The sequence below is a fragment of the Haemaphysalis longicornis genome, unplaced genomic scaffold (assembly GCF_048455015.1).
Source record: "Haemaphysalis longicornis isolate Haplotype H1 unplaced genomic scaffold, Haemaphysalis longicornis Haplotype H1 scaffold_2, whole genome shotgun sequence".
Taxonomy (NCBI): domain Eukaryota; kingdom Metazoa; phylum Arthropoda; class Arachnida; order Ixodida; family Ixodidae; genus Haemaphysalis; species Haemaphysalis longicornis.
In genome coordinates this window covers 288,986,151-288,997,355 of record NW_027526295.1, presented here as the reverse complement: position 1 = coordinate 288,997,355, position 11,205 = coordinate 288,986,151, and the positions used below count along the sequence as shown (strand labels likewise).

The 11,205-nt window shown below is 53.2% G+C and overlaps 1 protein-coding gene across 1 annotated transcript; it reads left to right on the top strand.

The window, feature by feature from the left end:
• Positions 1-10,088: 10,088 nt before the first annotated feature.
• Positions 10,089-10,952, top strand: LOC144167817 (neprilysin-1-like). The gene has a single exon (XM_077696983.1). The coding sequence runs from the start codon at positions 10,168-10,170 to the stop codon at positions 10,501-10,503; it is 336 nt and encodes a 111-aa protein (XP_077553109.1). The 5' UTR covers positions 10,089-10,167; the 3' UTR covers positions 10,504-10,952.
• The last annotated feature ends 253 nt before the right edge of the window (positions 10,953-11,205 follow it).

The following is an 11,205-nucleotide window of genomic DNA, read 5'->3' as shown; positions in this document are numbered from 1 at the left end:
GCCATCACACACGCCACAATCTTACCTGAGTGCTACGGAATATGACGCAGCGTAACGGTTGACACGAAACTGTAGTGATCCTACAGGCAACCACCGCAGCTAAACGAATGGGTTATTAATACGCGGGTCAATCATCTTGAAGCAGTGACGGTGCCGGTCGTTTTCTTTTTTCTTTTTGTCGCTGAGCTTATGCTTCCCCGGCATTTTAGCATTACGTGTTGCTCATGCTTTACCAATCTGTATCGGTTATTCCTCTTCTGTATTATGGTGCTCATCGCTGCTTACCCCTTCCTAGGTGTACGCGCGGAGGTTCTGCCCGTGCGGCCTCGGCGGCTGCTTTGACGCAGATATCGCGGCCAACTCCATACGACTAACATTTCGTTGATTCGGACAGAGCTGGAACACCGGCGTTGATACCGGCGCTAAAATTTGGCAATAGCTGCCCGGTGCTCACAGTTATGAGTTGACGAACATAGCAACTGCATCATCATGTTTACGCGAGCCGTGGCACCCGGCCTTGCGCGTGCACCTTCCCCCGCGTACCTTGCTTAGACTCACTGAACTCATAATAAAGGGCAGAGATGCGTGAGCCACGTGTTTACAACAGAACTCACAACCATTCACTGTACCCGCCTCTATCTAAAAGTCGCAGCCCAGGGTCACGTCTGTCATGTGCCCAACGCCATTGCCGGAAACATCGGACGGTTCCGTTGCGTTCGCTAGCTCCTCCCGGATGCACTAAACATCGTTTGTGGCGTGTAGCTGGCGACCACGTTTTGAGGTTTTCTTATATGAAAAAGAAAACGAGCCAATATATCCCATCTCTCTAAAACCGTTAAAACGAGCGCGCTGGTTTGAGCAGTCATCGCAGCGTAGCACGGGCGGTACGGGGAAGGGCGCAAGCGATGACATCCGATAAATGCCTCCAATGGCCGTAGATGGCGCTAGTTGTTCAGGCGCTGGTGTCGCCACCACACCAGCGCGCGGAGCCCATTGCGTTCTTCATTTGGTTGCCGTTTCCTCTTGTTCTTTCCCTTGTTCTCGCGAGTGAGCCTTAATTTTGCCTTCGTTATTTATCCCCCACGCGGGTATTTTTGCTGGTTACATGATGTTCTCCTGTTATGCATCCTTTGTGTTTTATTTCTCTTGTGTAGCATTTCACTTTGGGCTTTGCTCGCAAGCACAAATCCGCTTCCATGCATGGAGTCCTCAAGGGATATTCCTCGCGGTTTTTTGTTTGGTTGGTTGGTTGGTTTACGGTGCTGTAATCACTTTGTTTGGGTGCCTGTAGTAGTCCAAGCAGTCGTGACACAGGCTTTTGATGGGGGAGCTGTAATGATTGATGACAGCGCCGATAGACCCCGTCGGGACGATGACCCTCCTCCCTCTCCTGGTTTTGTCGTCCCCCCCCCCCCTTCCCCCCCATCCGTCGCCGGAGTGGCAGCCCTTTGGGACGGCCTTGCCGGCGACCTTCGTCGCAGCTGTGGGGAAGGCTTTCATTTCCTCCCGACTTTCGGGGGCGGCGGACGGGGGAGGAGGGAGGGGAGGAGCGGGGGTCAAACCCTAATTGGCAGGTGCGCTACTGTGGGGAGGCGGCTTGCTGGCTTCCTGCTCGCACGTCGTTCAAGGAGTTTGTCCGTTCGCTGCGGCCCAGAGCGGTCGCATCAAGACTTGCTCCCGTGGCGGTTTCTGGGCGCCAGGGCCCCACGAATTTCTCGCCAACCGCGCGGCGGTTCGGCACCTTTTTGGCCTCCGGGCCCCTACCAGGGATCGTGCCGCGATACCCCCTTGTGCGCTGCGGCGCCGTTTAATTGTAATCCAGTTTTCATTCTCTGGAGTTATCTTACGTCGTCCCCTGTAAATAAGTGTAAATAGACTTTTGTTCATCTACTTTTCGTCATCCGGTCCTCACACGACTCCACGGCGACACCAACCACCTTCTTCAACGAACCTAACTTTACTGTATTCTTGTTTCGTTATTTGTGCTTCTTTTTTAGATAACTTGTAAGCATTGCGGTTTCTAAACTGTGCTTTTCGTTCAGTACGAATGTACTAAACTTTGTTTAGTTGTCATATGCATGATTTTATTTATTATTCATCTCCTAAAACCCACTTCCTCTATAATTATGTTTGCCCCGAGGCTAAAATAAATAGAGTGAACGTCAACTTAGCATACGCCCTCTTAACACGAAAGGTTTAGCAAGATGAGCGGCCACTATCGTTCGTTTTCGTTTCTACATTGTGCGCGTTTATCATCAATCTAATTTCATCTTCCTTTTCGACGGGCGATCATCATCATCTCTGCTTGCTGAAACGGTTGCTGTTCTTTTGTAGCCGGTCCCGGCGCTCGCCAATAAAGCAGACCTCAAACGTTCTCACCGACTCTATTTCAACAAATAAACCGCGAATATGATGCCACTCCAGAGGTTATGATCTGGCAGAATTTGTGTGATTCCGTTAATAACACTACATAGGCTCGCAAATAACAGCTTAATACATGATCGTGGGAAGCCTTCATGATCCCGTGTATACGTGGCCCATTGTCCATTACACTTAGCCGGGCGAGGGAATTGATTAGTGATTTGCACATCTACAACTGCAGGCACCTTCAAGCGATGGCGACAATGGTAACATTGGCACGGGTTCTGTCCCCGGGGCCAACAAGCCGACTACCGGACCAAAGAAGTTCACTATGGCAGTTATCGTCGTCGGTGTGGCCCTGTTCCTCTTCGTCGCAATCTACACGAGAAACAGCCAACTCCAGGCCGCTCGCGCCGAGAAGCTCAACACGGAGAAGTGCTGCTTGTGCAACACGAGCGCCTGCCTGGAGTACTCGCAGCAGCTGCAGCATTCCCTCAACACCAGGGCCGACCCGTGCTACAATTTTTACCGCTACGTCTGCGGTTCGTTGCGCGACAGGTACCCGCACGACCGAGTGAGTTCCTTGTCCCTGGCTGTCGGGCGCTTCAAGACACGCGTCCTGCGCGGCTGGATCGACGGGGGCGGCGACGGCAGGAGTCGGGATGGCGGGAGGTCGCTGCGAGCGGCCGCACTGCTGCGCTCCTGCTTTTCCGGGCACAGTCTGCGTGACGGGCCCGGTTCCCCGGTGTCGGAGCTGCGAGACCTGATGAGTGAGCGGGGACTGATATGGCCCGACGTGCCACCACCGAACACGCCGGTGGATATCCTGGGAGTGCTGGTCGACTGGTCACTCAATTGGAACGTCGACGTCTTGTTCTCGCTCCGAGTGGCACTCGTCGACCAATCCCTACGCAAGTTCGCCTTCCACGTGAGCCACAGCTCGGCACTGCAGCGGTGGATTAGAAAGCGCGCCGATTTTAAATCCAGGGACCAGTACGCGTCGTTCGTGGCCAAGCACGCCGAGGAATTCGGGGCCAGCAACACAGTCAACCACTCAGTAGCAGACGTCATGGAGGCAGAGCCAGAGATCGAAAAGCTTTTCGCCTACCCTACGAATGACGCCGCCTTCGTGGGCGAGACGCGGGCCAAGGACCAGACATTCAGCACCGCACACTGGGGAAGCGCCATCCGCCGGACGCTGGGGCCGTCGGCTTTCAACGTCAGCGAGGACGACATTGTGCCGATCTCCAGTCAGAGCCTGTTGCAGGCGGTGGCCATTCTGTTGTCGAGAAATGCCAAGCAGGTCAAATACTATTCGGTGATAGGCTGGTCTGTGGCGAGGGAGCTGGGCCTCTTCGTGAGCGCCAGCCTCAGGGTGCTTCACGGCGTGACAGGGACGGAGCTGCTCCTGTGGTGCTTCGACAGAATGGACACGCTGACGAGCGCCGCCCTGGTGGAGCCCTTCTACACGAGTACGCCCCTACGTAAGGCGTCCGTGTGGGCGCGGGAGCTCTTCCGTGAGCTTCGAGAATCGGTGAGCCAGGCCCTAACGGAGAACTCTTGGATGGACAACCGCACTAAGGAAATCGCCTCCTCGAAGATGGCAGCAGTCTCCCTGGCCATCGGTTACTCCAACGGTCTCACTCCTCGAGTTCTGCACGCTGTCCAGCCCCCGAGACCCGACGGAAACAAGACATTGTTCGGAGCTTGGAAAGAAGCTACCACCGCTTATCAAGTGGTAAGATTCAGAGGTTGCAAACGAAGGTCCTACTTCCATGTCTGTTAACGCTGGAAGCGCTGACGCCACAATTGTTAAGAATTCTTCACCTATGACATGATTTAAAGCACGGCGTTTTATATTATCATTGAACCCCTCCCACCGAAGTTCTCGGCGTCCATCCACCTGTCTTTAAGCAGGTCGGGATGCTGTGAAGCGGGACAAAGGAATTCTCTTTTTACCAGAATGTTCCCGCACTAAGGCAATCATTTCTCTAGCGTATTGAAGCGCAGCAAAGACGAGGACAGGAACACAGACGACGACACACAGAGCGCTCTGTGTGTCGTCGTCTGTGTTCCTGTCCTCGTCTTTGCTGCGCTTCAATACGACAGATGTACCAACTCGCCCAAACCAATACACTCCTGAACTTCATTTCTCTAGACCACGTTAATTTACAAGACTGATATCAAGCAGAAATACCTTTATTACCTTCGGAACTAAGCGATTTTTGCTGCAGGCCCCTTGGACAAGAACTGTTCTTGGTGTCTCTGACATATCTTTCTCGACGCCGATGCGGCTTTGAAGTAACTCCCCACTGCTGCTTTCGTGCAAAGTCAACTGATCTTCGTTCTTCCAAAGGTCATTTCACTTAACAATTATTTATTACAGCCAAAAAGACACCCAAACAAACACCCGTAATGAGTGTCTCCTACGACTACGATTGTACCGGACTGTTCCTCTATCTATATATACTGGGCGCCCGCGATGGCGCCGATGGCCTCTCCGCGAGGACGGCGGGACGCCAGACAGCTCTATAGATATGTTGAACCCTTTTACTGCCTTAGCAATCATACAAGTCATGTCGGCAGAGAATGGTCACCGTCGTTATGCGAACAGAATGTGCGAGGAGCAAAAGAGATGGCGAGAAAAGCAGAGCATGATTGGAGCCCACAGCCATTCAGCCGCATGCAAGAGAGGTCGCGGGAAACGGAGGCGGCGGCGGTCCGCTGTTTCCGCGGGCATGTTGTTGAGCATGTTTGGACTCACCTTGACACCGCTTGTACACGTGAACGCATGGCGCAAGATGGAGCGTGGAGCGAGTGCGGGGTCCAGTAGGAGGAGAAGGAGGATAGAACGGGAACGACGGAATGCCAAGGCTGCCGAACAACGAAAACAGATGGGTAGCCAATGCCGCCGACAAAAGGTGACCAATGAGATAGAAAAAGCGCCAAGCACGGTCGGCGTAGTGTGTAGGTGCGGCTCGCAAATGGTGGCCGATGAAGGCGCAGTTGCGGACTCGTGAAGCCGGTCAAATCGTGAGTGTCGGGGAGATCATCGAGTTAGCAAAGCAGAGGAATGCGATGCTAACGCGTTCTTTAGGACTCACCGGTGATTCTCAGTTCCCTTTTTTCTTTTTTTATTCAGCATAGCTCAGGCAGATGTCGTTCCTTTACTGGAAGACAAAAAAAATGGCCGCGTATCTGCTCCTTTCGTTGCATATGTCGACGATATTCGACTGGCGCCCCTGGCAAGTAAATGCCTCCCTTCTTTTTCCCGCTCACCTCTCAGGCTATTCCTCACCCGTCTCGGTTCTCCCAGATAACACGCTAAAGGTTTGCTCAAGTCAATTTAAATTTACCGCGTTCCACTGCTCCAAGTCGGGTGCCTCGATGCCAGAGACGGCGGAGACACGCGTGAATCGAGGCACCCTACTACAGCGTTTATTGAACCACGTCGCCCAACTCCACGAGTGTTCCAAGCGGAATGTGGAACCTATCTAGTGGACCCTTTTGTTGCTGTTGCCGTTTGATTTTTTAAATACTGCCAGGTGCCGAGGGAAAAAGCAGGCGACGGTGTTCTGCAGTTGATGTAGTATTTAATTTGCTATCGCAAAAACCAAGCATCCGTGAATTTTTTTTAAATAAAGGAACACGGCAACTATCACTCATGTATTGATTTTCAGTCTTATATTTGCGTAATAGCGAGTTTTGGCTGACCGGCGAAAACCAGCCCTTTTTGCTCTAAGGAACGAAATTGGCGGAATAAGAATCCACATATTGAGCCCGTGCCCGGGATCATCTCAGACGCTGCCCCTTCCCAGTACGTCTTATATGTAGACGCGGCTTCCTGCACATTTGCTACTACATCCGATGCACAGATGTTTCGCATACCGCGATTAAATTTCGGAAACGGCACTTTTGGGCGCGATTTTCTGACGAAAAAAAATGCTCGTAAATTGGTCGTAAAATCGGAACATGAGTCCCACACTGTGAACTTTGAGTTGCCGAAGTGATCAGACGTTTTCCGATTGCCTGACGCTATCGCCACAACAAGCCGCCGCGGTGGCTGAGACGTCGTTGTGCTGCCGAGTCCAAGGTGGCGGCCGCGGTGGCTGCTCTTGTGCTGGAGGTGGAGAGCGAGAACGCCCGCGTGTGCGGGATTTCGACGGACGTCAAAGATTCCCATGTGGTCAAAATTAATCCGAAGCCCTCCACTGCGGCCCCAGCCCGGGTGCAGCTTCGGCGCGTTAAACCCTACAATAGCGGTCGCTGGAACACACCTGCAACGGGATCTGTGGGTGACTCGGGAACACCGCTGCAGAACGATAAGCTCCGAGACACCTTCTGGAGGCAGAATAATCGAACACAGCCGACGCACACTGCTGACGAAAGCACTGCGCTCGTACGCAGCTGCCCCTGGAAGCGAAGGCAAGCCTGCGTCCATACGACCCGCTCTCGTCCAACGCCTTCTACCGCGGCGAGGCGGCCGAGGTGCTGCTGCAGCCGGCGCTGCTGGAGATGCCCGCGTTCGCGGACGCGCTGCCGCAGAGCCTGCGGTACGCGGGCCTCGGCTCCGCCCTGGTGCACCAGATGCTGCACGCCCTCGACGACGTCTTCCCCCTGCTGGAGGAACGGCCCCGCAGCGCGGCTCTCCTGAACCACCCGTCCTTCCAGTGAGCGGCGCTTCCGTACCTTCAGCGTTTCTCGGGCCACGTGATGGTCCTTCGAACACGGTCGCCTATTCCGTGTTTGGTGACTGAAATGACAAACATTCGCTACCACCGCGTTTGCTCGCCTTTACATCCCCGAAATTACCGCTAATTCAAGGATCATCCATTACAGCCGGTAAGGATAGGATTTCAACATTTCTTGAAGAAAATGGAGCGCTACAAACGAGGACAGAAAAAGCGAAGAACGACGAGACAGATGCGCTACTAACAACTGATTTATTCCAAGTAAAGACAGGGACATAACTAGCTTGTCTACAAACGCACAAACATACACAAATGATAATAGATCTAAAAAGATACTATAAAAACAAAATAGCCACAGCTGAAGAAAACAATCCCACCTTTTTATCGCATGTTGTCTAGTATCCGGTACTCCTTCGAAAACAGTGATAGCGATGCTTCACTGGTATACAGCCTGCGCTGTTTTTTCGGATAAAATACGCTTAGCGCAGTTCTCGCGCCGTTTCTTTCTGCCCTCGTTTGTAGCGCTCGATTTTCCTTACTAGCCCAACAGCATATTGGTTTCTCCGCTGCAATTTCAACTTTGCCCCCTTTCGTACCACCGGGAGTCACTTTATTAACTTATTGTAGTATAGAAGAATTATCTATTGCGTGGGATGGTGCGACGCCTAGTTTGGAAAGGGACGGTTGAACGGGGTTAAGGGTGGCCGACAGGCGAAGCTCCCCAGTGAGCTCAAGCGCGAGACACACATGCACGACTAGAGCGTGCGGTTGGCATGTGACTGATCGTTACGACTGATCATTAGGGCCAGTTTTGGCGTCGTACGCTCGTCGGGGGAGGCTCAGGACGTACTACTGGCGAGCCAGATGCAATCGGACGGTCGCTACACAACTCGTGTGGCCGCAGCCAATGAGAGCCCGAAGGTGGCGTCACAGTCACGTCACTGTAAAAGTTTCTTTCAAAGCCTCGAGGAAGCGCCAGTGGCAGTTCCAGGTATGTTGAAGGGAGTAGGGTGCCTCGATGCCAGGCGGACGAGCGTGAATCGAGGCACCCTAGAAGGGAGCAGTGCAGGACGCGTTCGCGCGCTCTCCGCCGACAATGGCAGACAATGTTGCCAGCGGTACCAACAGCATGGACGAGAGGAATCGTCGGTACTAAACCGCTTTACTGAACATATAAATTCCAATGAATAACGCAAAATTTTTACTTCAAATTGATAAATGTTTTCTTTTCTTACATTCCGGGCGTTTTCGTCCATGGAAGAGGACCTTTCCGAACCCTCCATCTATCCCCCCGTCCCTCCACGATACACTGAAATCTTATATCATTATCGCCAACTGCTATTTTAATACCCTCCTCCTCACCCATCTCTCAGCACACAGGCGGCTCGCATTTGGCGTCGACTGCAGACCAACACCTTCTACAACACCTCGATACTCCACTACATTTCTCCCTCCACTTACCCCTACAACTGCCCCTCTTGCTCCGTCCCGAACACTATGCCCCTACGCGCCAAACCCCCTCCCTTCTCCATCTTCTGAGCAGTGGGAGCGCGAACTGGCCAGCTCACGCTGCGAGGACCAAGAACGCCTCATCGCTCGCGCCCACGCTCGCGCCCAAGCTGCTGCGCTAGCTCGCGGCTATCTGGACTAAGAAAGCCACCCACTTTTATGCTCAATAAACGTTTTCCAATCCAATCCAATCCTGCTCGGATTTCTCTTGCACGTATCTAAATCGTCTGGAGTGCGGCTAAACACCCAGGCATGGATCGAAAACAGTGGGCGGAGCGACGCCGACGGCGCATCGCACGTACGCATCGAACGTTTGTCTCCAATTCACGCGTACGACTAGTTGTGGCGCCGTCGTGACGATCAGGCGCATGCCAATCGCATGCTGTAGTCGTGCATGTGTCTACGCTCTCATTCTGGCGTCGGTTCGCAGCCCTATACCCAGTCTTCGTTGGATACCCCTATCGCAGGCTTGATTGATTGATTGGTTTATTGATTGATTGATTGATTGATTGATTGATTGATTGATTGATTGATTGATTGATTGATTGATTGATTGATTGATTGATTGATTGATTGAAGACCCGCCGCGGTGGTTCAGTGGCTAAGGCGTCGCGCTGCTTAGCACGAGGTCGCGGGTTCGATTCCAAGCCGCGGCGGCCACTTTTGTGATGGAGGCGAAAAGCAAAAACGCCCGTGTGTACGAGATTTCCGCGCACATTAAAGATCCCCAGGTGGTCAAAATTACGCAAAGCAGGCGATGAAGCGCACCGTAGTGGAGGGCTCCGGATAATTTTTGACCACCTGGGGACCTTTAACGTGCGCCAAAATCTCGCACACGCGAGCGTTTACGCTTTTCGCCTCCATCAGAAAAGTGGCCGCCGCGGCCGGGAATCGAACCCGCGACCTCGTGCTCAGCAGCGCGACGCCTTAGCCACTGAACCACCGCGGCGGGTGGCTCAGATCACTTAGCTCGACAGCCCGTAGGCGTGCTCGTTGCCGGAGTCCCCTGCGTGTCCTCGCACCCACGACAGTTAAAGATGCCGATGTCGAGTGTTCGCTCGCATGCCATTTCATTTCATGAGCCGTGGCGCAGCGGCTCCGAGTCCCGTGAGGTCGCGTGCTGCAGATGTTTATTTCTTGATTTGTGCAGACTCCCATGCGTATGTGCCGCTCTTCCTGCGTGGAACTAGTGCTCACAGAAATTTGATTTTGTGTTCTGCAGAGGTGAACAGCTCGTCTTCTCAAAGCGCGATGTGACGCGCTAAAGGGCGTACACGCCATGGCTCTTGTCTATAACTGGCAAGAAGTTGTACCACTCAGCCACCCCACGACCTCCCGGTACCGAGCTAGGTGCCTCAACTTATGCACACGCGCACAGTGTTTGCGAATCAGGGCGCTTATTATGAGGCGATACATAGCTTTGTTCTTTCCATTTTTTTTTTTTTTTTTTTGGGGGGGGGGGGGGGGGGCAATATTAGCTGGACTTCGCTATGCACGGAGATATGCGCATGACGGCCCTTTCGCCAAGGAGTGCGGCAAAGACGCTGGGTGTGGCCGCAGGGAGTACAACCGACGCGTCGAGTGCCTGCGGCGCTTCCATAACGAGATGGCCGTCCTGCTGGGCGAGTCGCGCAGCCGCTACAACTTCTCCGACTGGTTCTGCGACTTCGCGGGGGTGGCGCACCTGCACAACGTCGTGTTCGGGCCCCGTGCCAAGCCTCAGCACCGCGGGGAGCGCCTTGCGGGCCTCGAAGACCTCAGCGCCGAGCAGCTCTTCTTCGTGGGGCTCTGTCACCCTCTGTGCACGAGCCTCGACTCGGGCCAACACTTGGCCGAGTCGCGGTGCAACGTGCCTCTCATGCACATGCCGCAGTTTGCGCGCGCCTTTCGCTGCGCCGCGCGATCGCCCATGGCGCCGAACACTCGCTGCTCCTTCTGGTGAGTCCACCGGTGCTGGTCCAGTGTTGTCCTGCACTCACCCCAGCTAGCACCCGCAGCCCCACGGGCAACAGATGTGCTCAACCAACGCGGGACCAAATTTCGCTGAAATCAAACCCGCTCGCCATGTCACTGATGCACAGAACGCAAGCATATATCGTTCGCAAACGGGTATGCAAACATATGCCGCCACGTGGCAATATCTTCAACGCAGAGTGCGCCCATTAGCATAAGCGCTCTTCTACGCTTGATGTTTACGAACGTTCATAGCATTACAAAGAATGTTCATTTTTATTTTATAATGATGCTGAAAAAACTGGCTGCCATTACAATTCAGTGGGAGTTACTTTTGAGCGAGCATAATGTAAATACAAAAACTATGGCTTTAAAGATGATTTATTTCCCCTTGTGAATTCGATACAAGGAACGAAGGCTGCTTCAGAATCAATAAAAATGTCATGTTTGCTTCCCTTCAAGGCACTTCGTTTCACTTCAGCGTACGTTTTAAAGTTCTTGGAATTTTACTGTATGACACCAGGCAAAATAAGCGTAGTCAGCTATTGCCGATCGGACACGTTGCACAGGTGTATAAATTAGCGTCGCATGAGCCTTGAGTACACCTCGCGACTTAGCAAATATTTTCCTTCATGCTGAGCCTTTGATCCTTCACCCTGCCTTCACGATATGTCATTGTGCACGCGATCCA